This window comes from Suncus etruscus, chromosome 1 (assembly GCF_024139225.1).
Source record: "Suncus etruscus isolate mSunEtr1 chromosome 1, mSunEtr1.pri.cur, whole genome shotgun sequence".
Classification (NCBI taxonomy): Eukaryota; Metazoa; Chordata; class Mammalia; order Eulipotyphla; family Soricidae; genus Suncus; species Suncus etruscus.
This window is the reverse complement of record NC_064848.1, coordinates 113,572,661-113,593,327: the sequence shown is the minus strand read 5'-3', so window position 1 is coordinate 113,593,327 and position 20,667 is coordinate 113,572,661. Positions and strand designations below refer to the sequence as shown.

The following is a 20,667-nucleotide window of genomic DNA, read 5'->3' as shown; positions in this document are numbered from 1 at the left end:
CTGGCTTCTGGTAGATGGCTTTAACTATATTGAGAAAGGTTCCTTTTATTCCTATATTGCTGAGAGTTTTCATCAAGAATGGGTGTTGAACTTTATCAAATGCTTTTTCTGCATCTATTGATATGACCATGTGATTTTTATTTTTCTTGTTGTTTATGTTGTGTATTATGTTGATAGATTTATGGATGTTAAACCAGCCTTGCATTCCTGGGGTGAAACCTACTTGATCAAAGTGAATGATCTTCTTGATGAGGCACTGGATCCTGTTCGCCAGGATTTTGTTCAGGATCTTTGCATCTGTGTTCATCAGGGATATTGGTCTGTAATTTTCTTTTTTGGCAGCTTCTCTATCTGGTTTGGTATTAAGGTGATGTTGTCTTCATAAAAGCTATTTGGAAGTGTTCCTGTTTTTTTGATTTATAAAAGAGCCTGGCCAGTATTGATAGTAGTTCCTCTTGAAAGGTTTGAAAGAATTTATTCGTGAATCCATCAGGGCCTGGGCTTTTGTTTTTGGGCAAATTTTTGATTAAGATTTTAGTTTCCTCAATAGTGATGTGGGTGTTTAGATATGCTACATCTTCTTTATTCAATCGTGGAAGGTTATATGAGTTCAAAAATTTATCCATTTCGTCCAGGTTCTCATATTTAGTGGCATAGAGTTTCTCAAAGTATTCTGTGAATACCCTTGAATCTCTGCAGTATCTGTAGTGATCTCCCCCTTTTCATTTCTTTTTTTTTGAATATACATAATTTTATTACAAAATTTTTTTAAAAAACAAAATACAACATTCTAAAAAAACCCAAAATTTCCTATCTTACTAGTTGCTACCAATTTTTTGTCTTACCATACACAAGAAATTAAGGAAACCATTAAATATTTAGAAACATTCAACATCAAAAGCTTTTAAATCTAACTGTGGAGTAGCTCCTCAAAAAGCTACAGCCTGCATTTTATTTTAAAAAAAGTATTTTCTCTACAAAGAATTTTATCAGCTATACAAAAATCTGTACAGTTTTTATACTGAGGCTAATATTGAGCTGCACTTGAATTCACATTCTTAGCAAAATAATTGCCTGAGCGCACACACACCCCATCCATTATCATTACAGAATAGCCATTTATTCTTCTTCATCTTCCTCCTCCTCCTCGTCTTCCTCTTCCTCCTCCTCCTCCTCCTCCTCTTCATCATCTTCTGGTTCATTCTTCTTCTTTGAACCTGTAGGCCTGCCAGGACCTTTCTTTCCTACTTCACTTTTGCCCTTGGCACGGTATGCAGCAATATCCTTTTCGTATTTCTCCTTCAGCTTCACTGCTTTCTGCTTGTAGGGCTGCTTATCCTTGGCAGATTGCTCAGACCACATCTCCCCCAACTTTTTGGCCGTATCCCCAATGGACAGCCCAGGGTGCTCACTCTTGATCTTGGGGCGATATTCAGAGCAAAACAGGAAGAAGGCAGATGGGGGCCTCTTGGGCGCATTGGGGTCTTTCTTCTTGCCCTTCGCCTTATTATCCACCTTGCTGGGCAGGTAGTTCTTCATCTCGCGGTCATAGCGGGCCCTTCGTTGATCTTTCGGGTTGTTTTTTGGTTGATTTCTGCTCAACTTTGTTATTTCCTTCTGTCTCCCTATTTTTAGTTTCTTTTGTTGATCATTTTATAATTCTATAAGCTGCGTCATTAAGCTATTCATGTATGCTCCTTCTTCCTTCCTGATGTGTGCTTGCAAAGCTATAAATTTTCCGCTCAGTACCACTTTTGCTGTATCCCGTAGGTTCTTGAAAGTATCTCTTTGATGATGTCTTTGACAGTTGATTTTTCCTGCGGATCTCCTACCTGGGCCTCTAGAACTCCAATGATACTTATGTTGTTTCTGTTGAGTTTATCAAAGATTTCTATTATCATCTGTTCACATTCCTTTAGTACTTTTTCCATTGCCTAATCATTTGTCTTAAAGTTCTTTTCCAATTTCTTCTGTTGTGTTGAGTTTTTCTGCATCTCATCTTCCAGAGCTCCGAGACCATCCATTGAGGTTTTCAGTTGAGCTACCATGTTTCTCAGATCTGTTATTTCAGTTTGGAATTTTCTGATTTCTATCTTTGTGTTCCATTCAGTTGTGTTCCATTCAGATCGAGCCATACTTTCTCTGAATTCTACAAACATCTTCCATATTTTCTTTCTTTCTTTCTTTCTTTCTTTCTTTCTTTCTTTCTTTCTTTCTTTCTTTCTTTCTCTTTCTTTCTTTTTCTTTCTTTCTTTTCTTTCTTTCTTCTTTCTTCCTTCTTTCCTTTCTTTCTCTTCCTTTCTTCTTCTTCTCTTTCTTTCTTTCTTTCTTTCTTTCTTTCTTTCTTTCTCTCTTTCTTTATTTCTTTCGTCTTTCTCTTTCTTTCTTTCTTTCTTCTTTCTTTCTTTCTTTCTTTCTTTCTTTTTTTTTTTGTTTTTGGGCCACACCTGGCAATGCTCAGGGGTTCCTTCTGGCTGTCTGTTCAGAAATAGCTCCTGGCAGGCATGGGGGACCTTATGGGACACCGGGACTCAAACCAACCACCTTTGGTCCTGGATCGGCTGCTTGCAAGGCAAACACCGCTGTGCTATCTCTCCGGGCCCATCTTCCATATTTCTATTTTAAGTTCCTTATCCGAGAGGCTAATCAGATGGTTAGAATTTTTTAGGTCATCTGAGCTATCGTCTTCATTCTCTGTGCATGGTATTTGCTTGTGAGGTTTCCCCTTTGTCACGCTTATAGTGTGATTTTTTTTTCTCTGTGTGTTGTGGTGGGGTTTATTGGTTAGAGAGAATGCTGGCCACAAAGCAAAGTGGCCGCACTCTTCTGCGACCTCTAGATGACAGTTTTTTTTGCGGGGGGGGGGGAGTGCGCTTCCTAGGCCTCTGAGGAGAGCTTCAAATATTCAGGGAAGACAGACAAGCAAAGCAAAGAGTTCCCTTCAAGTCCTCAGGGTCATCCAAGGCACAGCAGGAGGGCAGAGCCAGCCAAGAACTCTCTGTAGTAGGCAGGATTGCTGGCAGGAACGCTGATGAAATCCAGTCTCAGGCAGCTGGAAACCGCATGACCCAAGATGGCTTCTGCGCCCTTCTGACTCCCAGCAGAAACCATCAGGAATCAGTGTGTGTACGACCTGAACCACCTCTGAAGCAGGCAAGATCACCAGCAGGATTGCAGATGAAATCCAGTCTCAGGCAGCTGGAAACCGCATGACCCAAGATGGCTTCTGCGCCCTTCTGACTCCCAGCAGAAACCAGCAGGAATCATTGTGTGTATGTCCAGACGTGTATGTCCTGACCCACCTCTGAAGCAGGCAGGATTACCAGCAGGAATGCTGATGAAATCCAGTCTCAGGCAGCTGGAAACCGCATGGCCCAAGATGGCTTCTGTGCCCTTCTGACTCCCGGTAGAAACCAGCAGGAGTCAGTGTGTGTATGTCCCGACCCACCTCTGAAGCCAGAAATTTTCTTAATAGTAATGGATAAGCTCCATTTGTGGTATTAAGGTATGAATCATTGAGAAGACCCATTCCCTCCTCCTTACTCTTCTAGGTGATAATGTCACCAAATTGATAGTCTCTAATTGCTTCACAAAATAGGCTCTTTCGCTCTTTATTATTGGTGCATTCCTAATAAATTAGGCAGCCATTTCTCCACTATATAAATTAGGGGCTCTAGCAACTCTCCAATAATAAACTTAGCAACCTGTGGTTACAATACTTAATCTATGTTTGCAAAAATGCTTCAACTATATTCTTATTATATAGTTTATTTTATGTACATAAATTTTCAATTGCAGCTGGAAAGTTTGATTATTTTACTCATTTTCTATAAACTCTTATTCCTATAACTCAGAAGTTATAACTCTGCTACTTTAGGCTTTAAATAAGTAAAAATAAATTTATAAAAAGTAGTGTATTATGGTGGTCACACAATTGGTTAAATCAGACTCCTTGAACCAAATGTTCAATTTCATTCACATCACATGACATGTCTTGACAATGATCTAGTTTTTGTTTTTTTTTTTTTAGAAATGTTGGGAAATTAGAGTTCTAACATATAAAATCTGTATATTGGATTTTATTTGGAGCAAGGGCAGTTGAATGTACACAGGAGATAAATTGATATTCCTTTCAAAAGCAAGTATTCCTTTTCAGCCTTTTGAGAAAACAACACGAACATTTTGTAAGCAGTAGGAATTGAGCTTTCATATGACCCAGAAACTTCACTTCTTGGCATCTGTCCCAACAGCCCCAAAACACCATTGAGAAAATACATCTAAACTCTTTTTCTTTTTTTTTTCTTTTTGGTTTTTGGGTCACACCCAGCATCGGTCAGGGGTTACTCCTGGCTCTATGCTCAGAAATTGCTCCTGGCAGGCTTGGGGGACCATATGGGATGCCAGGATTCGAACCCATGACCTTCTGCATGAAAGGCAAATGCCTTACCCTCCATGCTATCTCTCTGGCCCCTAAACTCTTATATTCATTGTGGCATGATTCCCAATAGACAAAATTTGGAAACAAGTCAAGTGTTAAAGAACAGATGACTGACTGGATAAAAAAAATTATGTATACAATGGCATACTACTATAAGAAAATATGAAATAATAAAATATAATATAAAAATAATAAAATTTTCTATTACTTGGATGGATATAGAGAGTATAATACTGAGTGAAGTTAGTAAGAAGTCAGAGTCGACTCCCTATGTACTTCTACTTAAAGCATAAAAAACTTTTGAAAATGGTTAGTAAGCATACACAGAAAGCCATGCAAATCTTGGGTCTGGGAGAAAACACAAATGTGAACTTTAGTACTACCCTTAGAAAAACAAAAGGGAGGTTGTCACATACAAGAGAGAAGGCAAACACACTTAAAAACTATATTGCATGTAAAGCAAGAATTATGGAACAAATGATCCAAAAACGATTTGAGAAAGTCTGATTCTTTTTTTTTTTTTTTTTTTTTTTGGGTCACACCCGGTGGTGGTCAGAGGTTACTCCTGGCTGTCTGCTCAGAAATAGCTCCTGGCAGGCATGGGGGACCATATGAGACACCGGGATTCGAACCAACCACCTTTGGTCCTGGATCGGCTGCTTGCAAGACAAACGCCACTGTGCTATCTCTCTGGGCCCGAAAATCTGATTCTTAACAGGGTTAATGGAAGGAATATTCTTCCTTGATGCTACTTAAAATGCAAGGATATTAATCCAAGATATCAAGAAGCTGGAAAAAAAGAAAAAGAAAACAAGACACCATTAAAAAACTGATTTTCTAGTAATCAATCCCAGAGGAATAGAAACATTTAATTTATTTGACAAAAATTTCAAAATAGCTGCTTAAAAGAAGTGATTAGAAAACATACAAAGATGGAGTGGCAGCCCAGGTGGCCAGGCAAAGTGGGTATTGGGGGGGGTCCCTCCTGGATGGGGTCCCAAGCTTTCCCCGCCCTTCCCCCTGCACTAGGGTGGTAAGGGCACAGGGTGGAGTGCCAGCAGATCCTGGCTTCCGGCTCTCTATGGATCCTTTCTTGATCTGGAGGCTAGCTCTAGCCGGCATGGGGTTTGGGGAGACCCCATGTGAAAGGCCTTCTCCCTAACTTGGGTGCACTGAGAGCCTTGATAGGTGCCCAGCCTTCCCCTCTTCTGCCCCCGGCCTCCAGGCCTTCCCTGGGTTCCAGCCCAGGCGGCCAGAAATGGTGGGTCCTAACTTGAGGTGTGCTGAGATTTGCTCAGTTGCACTAAGTTTGTCACTGTCAATTTCTGACCAGTCTACATGTGGAAAACCGCACGGGGGCTAGTGCCCCCGCACACACGCATGCATTAAGAGTATTCTGTATTCTTATGTTATTTTTTGCATATCCAGAATGTCCATTTTGTATTTTGCCCTTTCCCACACCCCTACAAAGCTCATTTTTACTCCTTAACTTTCACCCCTCCCAAACATCACTAACCCACATTACTCTTTTTAACTTCAGTACTGCACAATCCTAATCACAGACCAAAGCCGTGCATTGTGTGTAACAACCCCCAACTATTTCAAAAGACATAAAATGGGCATGTATTTCTTTTGAATATTTTATGTGTTTTTTCTCTGACAGCAATTAAGTCTTACTAAATATTCTCTTATACAGTGACGATTCTAACCACTTTTTATCTTCTCTTTGTGAGCTGTTCAATAAGGAATTTTCGTGAAAGAGTTCCCCAGTTTAATGCTGATGATTGAACCATGTCATGGGGATTGTTGGACTTGTTCTTATGGCCTCCATATGTGCCAATAATGCCACATGGCATTGTTCCTTTTTTGCATAGGCACATTAAAATGGAAAAATACTATACATACAAATAAGATCTTATCTAATAGAGATTGGAACACACAAATCTTGTAGTGCAAAGGGACCTTACACCCTGAACATTGACATAATGACCTGGCACAGGCCTCAGAAGAATGGGCATTTTCCATTCACCCCTGAACCAGGGAAGCCATCCACAAAACATCCAAGCTTGTTTATAACATCATGTGGAAGCAATCCTTTACCACGGAAGACCCTACCACTGCTCAGACATCAACCTGCTCAAAAGAGACTTCCCTTAACACTGAGAAGACTTATCAACAACAACAACGACCTGCTTACAGGACAGGGCTCTCTGCATTGCCCTTTAATTGTGAGGTGAAACTAGAGGACGCTCCACATCCTGACTTCAATGTAGGATATGCAGATTCCAGGATCTTTAATACAGAAACATGATACCAACAAGAGACTATGTGAAAAATAAAAGTATGTTGGCACTACAGACAATGTCTTGGATTGGACGATCTAGCTTGCCTGGAGTCTAGAGTTGGTCTTATGCCAGGAAACTTCAGGGGTATGGTCTCTTTGTATTTAGGTCAAGGTTACATATTTTGGTGGGCCTATGCAAACAACAATTGCCACTCTAACACCCGTTTTTACTGTCCTCCTTTGACTCTAATCCTTAATAAAAAAAACCCACTTAAACTTTTTTTTTTTTTTTTGGTTTTTGGGCCATACCCGGCAATGCTCAGGGGTTACTCCTGGCTGTCTGCTCAGTAATAGCTCCTGGCAGGCACAGGGGACCATATGGGACACCGGGATTCGAACCAACCACCTTTGGTCAAGAATCGGTTGCTTGCAAGACAAACGCCGCTGTGCTATCTCTCCGGGCCCCCACTTAAACTTTTGAGGTTAACTTTAACTAATATGCATGTACATGAAAATGTAAAACAAATACTTTGCCTCTAATGTCTAAAGAGTTACATAAGTTTTATGGCTTTAGATTGCCTTGTCTGCTGCTAAAAAATATTATAATGTATTACAATCTGGGGACTTGAGGGACAAAGTAATTGTACATAGATTCTGTTTTATTTATCATAATGTTCTTTCGCTGAAAGTTCAAAGCAAGGGGACTTCTTCTGAGAATTATATTATGGGTGATTGTCCTTTCACTGTAACTTTACCTTGTCCTCTTTCTTTGCATCTTTGTTCTCATAATTAAAAATAAAAAATTAAACCCCCCCCAAAAGAAAACATATAAAGACAAAAAATCAGGCAGACAATATATGAACAAAATAAAGCACTTAACATAAAAATATATATTAATACTAGAATATAATGAATAATTTTTCGGAAATTCAACAGAAATAATCTCATCAGAGGAGCTCAAGGAAGAGTCTCATCAGAGTCTGTGAATTATAAAATATAAATTTAGAGGTTATCCAGTCAGATAAAAAATAGAAAAAAGAACATCAAAGACTAAAGAAGACTTATGTGATCTATGGAATATCATTGAAAGAAACAAACAAGAGATGGAGAAATAATATAGTGGTAGGGTGTCTTGTTGTGGCTAACCAGGGTTCAATCCCTGGTATCACATTTGGTACTTCTAGTACCACCAAAATTAACCGCTTAGTATAGAGTCAGAGTAAGAAATGGGTGTGCTCCTTCAAACAATTAGTGAACCACCAGGATTCCAGAAGAAGATAAAGACAAATAAGAGTGCAGAAAAGTCAAGAAGTAGCAAGTTGAAACTTCTCAAATCTTGAAAAAAAATCAACCAACCAAATTTAAGAGGCTCACAAGTTTTCAAGAAACTGAGATAATCAAGACACATACTAATACTACTGCCAGAAATTAAAAACTATCTTTACAAGACAAAATAAGCTTGCTATTTACAAGTGAACCCACCTGAAGCCAACAGAGGTCTTCTCAGCAGAATTTGAAGGAAAGAAGGACTAAAACACTTAAAGTGCTAAGTTTAAAAGAAAAAAAAAACCCACAACAAAAATATATAGAAAATAAGATGGCTCCTCCACCTTGCTCCAAAAGAAAATAATGGCTGCCAATATCTCTCACGTAATCTGGCCTTGGCTGATACCTCTGTGGCATTCACAGCAAGGGAAGGGGAAAAAACCTTTTTTTTTTTTTTTTTTTGCATGAACTACAACAGCCCAATATTATGCTCTACACCAGGGGCCCCCAAACTATAGCCTTCGGGTTACATGCAGCCTGCTGAGGTTATTTATCTAGCTCTCCTGGTGTTTTTTGCTGCCAATGCCTGTCCTGCTTAGTAGCTGACTTGTACTGAGGCAGCAGTGCACATGAGTGAAATGTGTGCCATGTGCTCTGACTTTCCTCCTTCTCTCTGTCTCTCAACTCCTTCTCTCAGTCTTGGGAAAGGGTCCTCAAACTATGACCTGCCAAAAGCAAGTCCATACTTCCAATGAAATACTAGTAAATTTTTTAGGTTTGAAGGAAGTACACATAACTTTATGGATAAACAATAGTTCAGAAACTTTACAGACTCAAAACTAGCCTTAAAGAAAACTGAAAGGATTATTTTAAGGCAAGACAGACCAACAGACACACTAAACTTCTACACAAAGATGACACTAAATCCCATGACAATTATCTTTCTTAATGTCAATGGATTAAATGCACCAGTTAAAAGACACAGAGTAGAGAAATGTACCAAAAAGCTGAATTCAACATCCTGCTGCTTACAAGAAACAAGTGAGAACAAACATAGAGTCAAAGTCAAAGGCTGGAGGAAAATCATTCAAGCAAACAACTCCCTTAAAAAAGCTGGAGTGGCCATATTAATATTAGATGACACAAACTTTAGACTGAGAAAACTTATGTAACAAAGATGAACATTTCATACTAATCAAGGGATATATACAATAGGAAGAAATCACACTCTTAAACATATACTAACCAAATGAGGGACCAGCAAAATATTTAATACAATTATTATTATTATTATTATTATTATTATTATTATTATTATTATTTTGGTTTTTGGGTCACACTGGCAGTGCTCAGGGGTTACTCCTGGCTCTATGCTCAGAAATCGCTCCCGGCAGGCTCAGGGGACCATATGAAATGCCGGATTCGAACCACCGTCCTTCTGCATCTAAGGCAAACACCTTACCGCTGTGCTATCTCTACAGCCCCTAATACAATTATTGACAAATCTGAAAAAAGACATCCATAGCAACACAATAATAGCAGGAGACCTCAGCACTGCTCTGTCATTCCTTGATAGGTCAACTAGGGTGAAACCCAACAAGAATATACAAGCTCTGAAAAGAGAAATGGAAGAAAATGGACTAGTAGATACATATAGATCTCTTCACCTCCAGAAAACTGGATACACATTCTTCCCCAGTGCACATGGGTTATTCTCCAGGTTAGACCAAATGCTGAACCATAAAACATATCTCCATAAAATCAAGAGAATAGAAATTGTACAGACTACCTTTTCAGATCACAAGGCACTGAAATTAGAAGTGAACTACAAAGGGAAACAGAAGAAAAACTCTAACACCTGAAAATTAAACAGCGCACTACTGAATAATCAGTGGGTCAGGGATGAATTCAAAGAGGAAATCAAAAACATTTCTGAAATAAAATGACATTGAAGACACAAATTATCAGAATTTTTGGAACACAGCAAAAGCGCTACTAAGAGGAAAATTTATAGCTTTGCAAACACACATCAGAAAGGAAAAAGTGGTCTACATAAAATGAGCCGGCCCGCGGCCTCAGTTTATTCGTGGGTCATGGAAAGGGCCTTCACCTGTGAAGAGAATGGGAAAAGGGGACCACCAAGGCCAAAATTCTGATCAAGGTGGCATTTATTTTTAGAACTAACAAAGCTTATATAGTAAGAAATCACAAAGGGAGGGTCACGTGTGCAATGCTTTACATTCTTTCCAAACATTCCACATTAGCCCGTACCTAGTACAACCTTAACACCTCCTGTGTTGTAGTTGTCCAGAACATCCCATTAGGGAGTGCCTAGATGACATCAGCGAATTTCTCAGGCTAGCAATTAGTGGTCTGCATTGTTTCATGGCCATCTGACATGTATTCAAGTTACAATTCAACTAGAGGACAGGCTTGCAGCATAATGGCTGCTGTAGTCTAAAATGGCTGTGTTCATGTCAAGCTTCTGTAAGAAAGCACTGGCTCCCAACAATAAAAAGGTTGATAGCACAGCTTATAAAATTAGAAAATGATCAATAAAAGGAACTAAAAATAGGTAGGCAGAAGGAAATAACAAAACTTAGAGCAGAAATCAATGAAGTAGATATCCAGAAAACAATCCAAATGATCAACGAAAGCAAAAGTTGCTCCTTTGAAAAAAATAAACAATATTGATAAACCACTAGCAAAAATCACAAAGAAAAGGAGAGAGAAACTTAATAAACCAGATAAGAAATGAAAAGGGGGAGATTACTACAGATACTGCAGAGATTCAAAGGGTAATCAGAGACTACTTTGAGAAACTATGCCACAAAACATGAGAACCAGGAAGAAATGGATAAATCCTTAGGCTCTTATACTCTTCCATGGTTTAACCAGGATGATCTGACATATCTAAACAGACCCATCACTACATCCCTCAAATGGTCTGAGGGACAGTGAACTGGCCCCTGTTTAAAGAGTTTGAGGATCCCTGCCACCGTACAACAGAAACAGCCCAGATTTGTGACTGAAAAAAAAAATAATGTGAGCAGCTAAATTCTCTCAATTGCAATTGGGCTATAAGACTATTGAGCCATAGGTCTACTGGACTATCTGGCTGAGGGCTGAAAACTTTGGTTCTTCCCTTGTGAAAGCAGATCAGGCAGAGCGCCTCCCCTGCCCAACCCTGCACCCAACCCACTACCTGAAAATTCAGCATCTTCCCAGCAGAAAAAATGGCCCAGCTCCTCCACCAAGATCCAAAAGAAAAAAATGGTTGTTGATATTTCCGAGTTACTCTAGTCTTGGCTGATATGTCTGTGACACTCACAGAAAGAAGGGGGCAGATTACCCTTTCTGTATAAAATACAACAGCCAGATGTCACCCCCTATTCCCTACAACAGAAATGGTTCAGATCTGCAATATAACCTTATTAAAATTTTAAGCTTATTTAGATCTATAAATCCTCTTATTCTGGCTACACGACACCTAAATATTTTAGAGTAGTGTCAGTTCAATAGTATCACAGGAAGTATTATGGGAAAGTTACATAATCTACAAAGCTCAGTGAGCCTAAACAGTAAACAGAAAACTCAGTCAGCACCAACCACTGCCTAGTAAATCCTTAGGCTCTGACTTTAGTAACAGTATGGAGAGCTAGCAATCATTTTAAATTGACCCATGTTGATCTAAGTTTTGATAATTCCATTTGTCTTTGTATTATAACAAGTAATATGTAAGACATTTGTTTATACTTGCCTGGTACTGGGTAGGAGATTGGGGACACTTGTGAAGGGAAAGTCACACTGGTGGTAATATTGGTGTTTGAACATTACTGCTTTAAATGACTATTGTGAACAACTTGGTAAAACACAATGTTGTAATAAAAATTAGAGATTAGTATGCTGTTCAAGAGACAACATTTCCACATGTTAAAAACATAGCTAATTAGTATTCCAAGTTTACAAAAAAATTCCAAGTAAATAAAAAATGTATGTCAAATGAATTTTATTATGCCTTTCAGAAATAAGAGATTTAATGACTTCTCTTTACTTCAAAAGCTACACAAGTTCATTACCATTATACCCACTTTACAAGAAACAGTGAAAGGAGAATTTTTAGAGAAGTGAAATAACATAAAGTGGTAATATATGAACACATGAAAATATAAAATACTCTTAGAGCCTGAGTGGTAGCACAGTGGTAGGGCATTTGTCTTGCACGTGGCAGATCCAGGACAGACCTGGTTCGATCCCTGGAGTTTCATATGGTCCCCCTAGCCAGGAGCAATTTCTGAGTGCATAGCCAGGAGTAACCTCTGAGTGTCACTGAGTGTGGTCCCTCCAAAATCAAACAAAATATAAAATACTCTGGTAGAGGTAAATATATAGTCAGATACAGATACAGAAACATTGTAATTTCTAACTTTTATATAAAGGTTAAAAATTATTAAAAATAACTAAAACTACAATAGTTTTAATGGACTAATATAGTATAAAAAGAAGTAAATCATGAAATTAGGGGCAGGAAAACAGCTCATCATCCTGGAACACAGGGTTTGAATGAAGGAGGTTCTATCTCCAGCACCATAGTCACTTCTGAGAATGACTCCGGGGAATAGAGCCTCCTGTGGTAGCCTCTGGAACACTGTTAGATATAGCCCCCAAATCCCATCCACCCTCAACATTGCAACATAAAAGTAAATAATGTATTTTGTTTGCAATAAAAATTAATTGTTTTGGCTTTGGGGCCACACCTGATGGTGCTCAGGTGCTATTCCTAGCTTTGCTTTCAGAAATCACTCCTGGCAGGCTTGGGGGACCATATGGGATGCAAGGGATAGAATTTAAATAGGCTGCATACAAGGTAAATGCTCTACCTTTTTGATATTGCTCTGGCCCCCTGCAGTCAAAAATGTTATTAGTATAAAATAGAAGCTATCTGAATTCAAGTTATCAGCCTAAAATAGAAATTATACTTCGGGACCGGAGAGATAGCATGGAGGTAAGGTGTTTGCCTTTCATGCAGAAGGTCATTGGTTCAAATCCCGGCATCCCATGTGGTCCCCCGAGCCTGCCAGGAGTGATTTCTGAGCATGGAGCCAGGAGTAACCCCTGAGCACTGCCGGGTGTGACCCAAAAACAAACAAACAAACAAACAAACAAACAAACAAACAAGGAAATTATACTTCGTAAGGTATTTTGTGTTAAATTTAGTAAATATTAACTATAGCAAAACCTACACTAGTTATGCAAAAGATAATGAGACAAGAATTGAAACAGATTGCCGGTGAGGTGGCGCTAGAGGTAAGGTGTCTGCCTTGCAAGCGCTAGCCATAGAAGGACCGATGTTCGATCCCCTGGAGTCCAATATGGTCCCCCCCAAGCCAGGGGCAATTTCTGGCTTAGCCAGGAGTAACCCCTGAGCATCAAACGAGTGTGGCCCCAAAACAAAAACAAAAACAAACAAAAAAGAATTGAAGCAGAATATTGGTAGAAAATCAGCAAACTACAAAGATAGCAAGAAAGATAGGGCTATAGAAGTCTCAAAACTAAAAGATGGCATTAGTAAGTTCATATCTACCAATATTTCTAAAATTAATACTTTTTGGTTATACCTGGCAGTGCTCAGAAATCACTTCTGGCAGGGTTGGGGACTATATGGGATATCATAGATTGCCTATATGTGCAAGAAATGCCTGACCCTCTGTGTTATGGCTCTGGCCACTAACTATCTGCTTCTTAAAGAGATTAAGTTCAGTGTCAAGGACACTCTGTTCAAAGACTGAAAGGTGAGGGAGAGATAAGAATATTCCATGCAAGTGGAAACCATGAGTCAGAGATGGGTCAGATAAAAGTAGACTTAAACTAAAAGATGTAGCAAGATATATAGAAAACTCTTACAAAATGATATTTTTGATTTTATAAAAATTATGTAGCAATAACACAGCAGTATGTGTTGGCCACTGGAGCATGCAATCATGTTGATCAAGTCTTAACAGTTCTGGGGAAAAAATAACAAAAATCCAGTTCTGGTAGGAGTTGTGGATGACCTGCTTGAAGAAAGTTGGGTCTGAGGTGGGATTTTTGGAAACTTCAACGAAGATCCTAGCAGATATCAATCCATCTGCCTCAGGGTTTTGCTAAAGGGTTCAGCCTGGCCTGCAACACTTGCCAGCTTAGTATTTTCTACTGGTTTGACAAGGTGTGGCCGTTTTATAAAAACATATCATGGGCATACTGTTCACATTTCTTTGAGGAGCTTCCCTTCCTAATAAAACCCCAGAGAAGCTTTTCAGCTGCTCAGATGCTGCGCAAAAGCACTGACACTTTAATCTGGAGCTGTGTTACATTATTAGCACTCCGCTCACCCTTTCATTCATTTGCTTCTCTTGCAGAAGATGCCGCCTGTACAATTTCTTCACTGAGAATGATAAATGGGCCTGGTGTTTCCCACCCTCATTTTTTTGCATGGTCTGTGAATGCACTTGCATTTTCCAATTTTCAGATATAACATGCCCAGATGTGTGTGAGTAAGAAGGTGCAAAAGTCCTGATGAGCCCAATTTTCCTGGAGAGAATTCTGCAAAAAATATAAATATAGAGTACAAATTGTGAAAAACACAAGGAAATGGGACAGAGAGCTTTTACTCTTATTGGGAAAAAAGCCACAATCAGCTCATTTTTGAGTAATGCTTTCATTTTACTTTCCTTCCATTAAATACCTAATGATAATTAGGTCTGGGGGTGGGGATGACATTTCTCTATAGCTGTGTACATCTCTTAGTAATTTTTGAAACTGATTCTTTTTTGACAAAGTGTTGACATCCCTTCAAAGATAGAGATTGCAGTGGTGGATTTGTAAGATGGCATTGGAATCCCTATCAAAGTAAGCAAAGCCAAGGGGTCAGAAACACAGAACAGTGAGTAGGGTATTTGCCTTGTATGCAGCCTACCTGGGTTCAATCCTCAGCTTCCAATACAGTTCCCTGAATCCACCAGGAGTGATCCCTGAGTGCAGCGTCAAGAAACTGCTTGGTGTGGACCAAAACCCAAACCAAAACAAAGCAAAAAACAAAAACTAATAACAAGTATGCAAAACCCAATGAGCTCTGATATGCAATGACTGGAATCTTGAATGGTCATGTCTACTTTTTGAACAAAGGGCTTCCCTGTGAACACTATTTAAACTGATTAATATACTATGATTTGTGTTATAAGTATTGAAGGAGAAATATACATCATATTACAGGAATAAAACAGCTGCTACTCTTTTTTAAAATGAGAGTAAAGAAGAAAAGGCACAGACTTAAAGCTGTAACCTTTTTTTCTATCAGGATATTTGGAAATTACTTAGACATAAGAATAAACATTTTTTGAGGAGAGGAGTTTCTATGCAAAACTGAATGTAAGTAGAGCAGTGTTTTGTTTTTTGTTGTTTTAATTAATATTTTTTAAAAATAAAATCACTGTGAAATACACATTTTAAAGTTGTTCATGACTAGGTTTCAGTCATACAATGTCCCAATACCCATTCCTTCAAGGGACCACATTTTTAGATTCAAATCAACAAAAGGAATGTATGCTTTTGAAGATAGATGAACAACAGCAGGACGTGTTTGCATAGAATAAACTGTTGTGAGTCATGGTAGATTTCTAGTGGAGACATGTTCGTTATGATGGTTGTAAATAGGAACCATCTGTTTTACAATTATTATTTGATATGCAGTCATGTTTCCTATCATTCATATGATTTAGCACTTTCCTAGCAGGGGTATGATGAAAAAATTTCAGTTGCACTTACAGGGATCAAAGCAAGTGGCTATAAAATTCATTTAGTAATTCTAGGATGTTTTAGGGCTTTTCCTAATGCTTGAAGCTGCATAAAATAAACATTATGAATATTGACAGGAAGGCACAATAAACTTTCTCTTAAAGTTCTTTACAGTTATAAATTTTGCTATTAGTGTTTTTAATGTAGCAAACATCTAATAAAAAACAACATTAGTGATGGCATTTTTTAGAGATTTAAAGAAGACTAAAAGGTAAAAAAAAGCCTTGAAAGATAAAATCTCAAAGATTGAGACTTTATATAGAAACTCCTTCTTCAACCTGATGCCAACAATAGCGACTGCGTGAAAAATAAAACTGTATTGGCACTACAGACAATGACTTGGATTGAACAAACTAGTTTGCCTGGACCTAGAGTTGGTCTTATGCCAGAAAACTTCAGGTCTCCTTGTATTTAGACCAAGGCTTTTCCTTTCCATGTCCCCCATATTTTGGTGGGCCTATGCAAACAATAACACCATTTTTACTGTGCTCCTTTGACTCTAACCCTTTAAAAAAAACCCTCTTAAACTTTTGATGTTAACTTAAACCAATATGCATATGCATGAAAAAATAAAAAAAATACTATGCCTTCAATGTTTGAGTCACATAAATTTCATGGCTTTAGATTGCTTTGTGTACTGCTCAGAAATGTTATAATGTACTACAATCTGGGGACTTGTGGACAAAGTAATTGTACATGGGTTCTGCCTTATTTTTCTTAATGTTCTTTGACTGTAAGTTCAATATTTAGGCGTCATCAAAGGGATTTCTTCTGAGAACTCTGTTTATGGGCGATTGTCCTTCCACTGTAACTTTACCTTTTCCTCTTTGCATCATTGTTCTCATAATTAAAAATTAAAAATTAAAAAAAAAGAAACTCCTTAAAAAAAGCATTTGATTGAGAGTGTTACATATACTAAAACAAACCAACCAAGAGATTTCTAAATTATGTAAATAACATTACAGGGAAATTAAAAACATCTTTTTTCTTTTCTAACTTTGCTGCAGTTTGCCCTTTGGTTATTTCTGAACATCTGAAATTTAGGCTATTGATTATTACACATATAAACTTGAATGCACAGTGAGTAACCTGCTAACTCTAGGGTCAAAAGACTCCCAAGAGTAAAACATAAAACTGAGATAAAAAATGGCTGGCATGAAAAAAAATCAAGATGATAGAGACATTTAAAGATGTACAAATATAGAGCTGCCCAGGTCAGTGGCCTTAGGCAGGCAAGGAATTTGATAAACAAGCTTCAACCTCAGGGAGAGCATTCTACCTATATGGACTATAACAGGTTTGATAGATTTACTGAGAGAGTGGCGCAAAAATTCTCCTAAAAATCAATCAAAATTTAACAAGAACAGGAAAATGAACTACCAGATCCCTCAAAAGAGTATAAATATATTCATCCCTAAGAGCTCTAGAATGAACTTGATGACCCCTACTGACTTGATAATCCTTTTTCTGCCTATTTCCTCACCAACTGTCTTGCTCTAACTCAGCATTGTCTAATGTTATTTTCTGTGATGTTGGAAATCTGTGCTATCCAACATGGCAGTCACATGATTTCTGATCACTTGAAATGCAGGTAGTGATGGAGGAAATGAGTTGTAATGAATTTTAATTAATTTAAACAATCAGCACATGTCTAAATTCTTGGTATTGAACTAAGATTTCAAGTAAATATTTGACTATGATTCATCAAGAAAAGGGTTTCAAATGAAAGTTGTTTTGTATGAAAGAGGGACTATTTGGAGAAGGTGTAATGGTACAACAGTGGGGATCAGAATGAACAAATTGGCACTGTCTGAAGTGAATCTATATCTAAAATTGTAAACCAGCAAATCAGGAAGGCCAGGCTTCTATGGGGATGTAGAATTTAGGCATATTTTTGTCTTGAGGACTCTACATAACATATGATTAACATATATTAGTTAATAAGTATGCTTTGTGCTTAAGCATAAGCACAAGTATTGCAAGATATTGGGGAAAAGGATGGATTTCAGAGGTTCTTCTGGAAAGTATGGTTGCTAAAAGTTGGATTTACATGAGCAATAACCCTTCCTGGGGAACAAGAAAGCCATGCTTTTTTCTGATTCTAAGTTGGGCTGGGTCAAAGTAATGGCACAGTAAGGTAATCAGCTGAGAAGGAAAGGGAGAGACTTATGTGGACTGAAAATTATGGAAGGGGTTAAAATCCAGGGCCTTTACTCAATATATTTTAATGGAAAGTCAAGCATTACAGAGACATGTACATACGTGCACAGGCATACTGTCCAGAGTCCTCCACTCAGGAGCATTTGAACAATTCGGACAGCATCTGACAGCCGGCCAATCCTTTTGAAGTAGGGTTGAATAGTGATACTTCAATCAAATGCTCAGAGAGGCAAACACAGGGAAACTCCTAGCTTCAGAGCAGGGAGAGAACTTGTGAGTTGGGGTGGATAAGGTGTGATGGCCTTTGGGCCTTGAATTTGGGTGAAATGTAAAGGACATAAAAGGGAAAAAAGTTGAAGGGAAAAATGCAGAATGATTGGTGTTTCTGACTGCTCAGAAACTAAGGTGGTCATGATAAGAAGCATGTGCTTGACCCAGAAAACAGGAAGGCCAGAAGAGAGAAGTTTAAGAAAGTGAATTTTCTTGACAAGTGCAATGCCATTAAAGTCACCCAGGCCTGGGAAGTCCTCAGGAAGGCAGTAACTTGAGCGAGGTGATTTCCTTTCCTGAGCAAAGGCTATTTAGATCTGAGCTTCTGGCCAGGTTGAGTGGGCTGGAAAGGAAGCTGCTCAGTTTTGACAGCCAGCTGCCCTGCTGCCTGCCTTTTAAAACAAGGTCTGAGGTTCATTTCATAAGTGAGTTGCCACCTAGACAAGAGCAGAAATTTCAGATGGGGTTTAAGAGATTAAACCCACCATATCTCCTTTATTCAACCACTCCTAGTAATTGAAAGGATTTGGAAACCATGGTTACCAGAAAGAACTAAAATTAAGATCAAAGGTGGTGATTTCAAATCCAAAGAAATAGAATAGGTTCAAGCTAGAGCTCACATTTATGCTTTTTATAGACTATCTGATTATCTTTGGCAAATGCATCCTTCTATGAAGCAATCTCAAAGGCTTGCAGCAGTTCAAGAATCCCAAAGCTTAGTGCAGAACCCCAAATCATGGATGCAGGATCACGTACCCCGCAACTGAAAAGAAACGAGGTTTGTAACAGTTAAGAGTCTGGAAACTGAAAGAAAACTAGGCTTGTAACAGCAGAGAGTGTGGATCTGATCCTCACCCAGACTGCTGACCCTGATTACTTTTAATAAGCCTTATTTTATTATTAATTTTTAAATATATTTTGGGTTGTTAGTTTTGGACCATATTGTGTATTATTCTAGGCTTACTTTTGGTTCTGGGCTTTATGCAGGGTGTGGGGGTGTGGAGAAGGTAAGGGGTTAAATTTTTTTGATAATATCTTTATTTATTTATTTATTTATTTTTGGTTTTTGGGCCACACCCGGCGATGCTCAGGGGTTACTCCTGGCTGTCTGCTCAGAAATAGCTCCTGGCAGGCACGGGGGACCATATGGGACACCGGGATTCGAACCAACCACCTTTGGTCCTGGATCGGCTGCTTGCAAGGCAAACGCGCTGTGCTATCTCTCCGGGCCCCTGATAATATCTTTAAGCACCATGATTACATACATGATTGTTGTTGGGTTTTAGTCATGAAAAGAACACCTCTTTCATCAGAGCAACATTCTCACCATCAATGCCACCCATTTCCCTCCTCCCCCAGCACTGCCTGCATTCGAGACAGGCATTCTATTTCTCTCACTCATTGACATTGTCATGATAGTTCTCAGTGTAGTTATTTTTCTAACTGTACTCCCAACTCTTTGTGGTGAGCTTCACATTGTGAGCTGGTCTTTCTAGCCCTCATCTCTATTGTCTCTGGGCATTATTACAATACTGTCTTTTATTTTTTTTTAAAATCCATAGATGAGACTATTCTGTGTCTATCTCTTTACTTCTGACTTATTTAACTCAGCATACTAGTTTCCGTGTCCTTCTATGTATAGGAAAATTTCATGACTTCATTTCTCCTGAAGGCTGCATAACTTGTATATGTACCAAGTTTCTTTTCTTTTTAAATAGTATCTTTATTTAAACACTGTGATTATAAACAGATTATAAACTTAGTTGGGCTTCAGTCATTAAAAGAACACCCCCCCTTCTCTAGTGCAACATTCCCACCACCAATGACCCTATCACCCCGACCGTATTTGAAACAGGCGTTATTTGAAACAGGCGTTCTACTTCTCTCATTCATTAACATTGTCATAGTAGTTGTTAGTATATTATTTAACTACACTCATCCCTCTTTGAGGTAAGTTTCATATCATGAGCTGGTCCTTTTGGCCCTCATCTCTGGGCATTATCACAATGTCTTTAATTTTTCTTAAAACCGTAGATAAGCTAAACTATTCTCTCTCTCTCTCCCTCTGACTTATTTCACTCAGCATAATAGTTTCCATGTCAATCAACGTATAGGAAAATTTCATGACTTCATCTCTCCTGATGACTGCAATGAATATAGGTGCGAGGAAGGCATTTTTGTATTGTGTTTTTGTGTTCCTAAGTTATATCTCCAGGAGTGGTATAGCTGGATCATATGGGAGCTCAATTTCCAGTTTTTTAAAGAATCTCTATATTGTTCTCCATAAGGGCTAGACTAGATGGCATTCTCACCAGCAGTAAATGAGAGTTCCTTTCTCCCTATATCTCCACCAGCACTGACTGTTCTTATTCTTTGTGATGTGTACCAGCTTCTGTGGCATTGTTGTTTTGATTTG

The 20,667-nt window shown here is 38.5% G+C and overlaps 3 protein-coding genes across 5 annotated transcripts in view; all 3 read right to left on the bottom strand.

The window, feature by feature from the left end:
• Positions 1-20,667, bottom strand: part of LHFPL3 (LHFPL tetraspan subfamily member 3) — a 650,778-nt gene that overhangs the window by 85,953 nt on the left and 544,158 nt on the right. The gene's annotated exons all lie outside the window — the stretch shown is intronic.
• The window catches only part of LOC126022747 (small nuclear ribonucleoprotein E), a 417,272-nt gene that overhangs the window by 396,116 nt on the left and 489 nt on the right, over positions 1-20,667 (bottom strand). The window lies entirely within an intron of this gene.
• LOC126012850 (high mobility group protein B2-like) lies at positions 1,087-20,652 on the bottom strand. Its single transcript, XM_049776127.1, has 3 exons — positions 20,638-20,652; positions 19,008-19,014; positions 1,087-1,568 (listed from the first exon to the last, which is right to left on the bottom strand). Exons 1-3 carry the CDS (start codon positions 20,650-20,652, stop codon positions 1,120-1,122), a joined length of 471 nt encoding a protein of 156 aa, XP_049632084.1. The 3' UTR covers positions 1,087-1,119.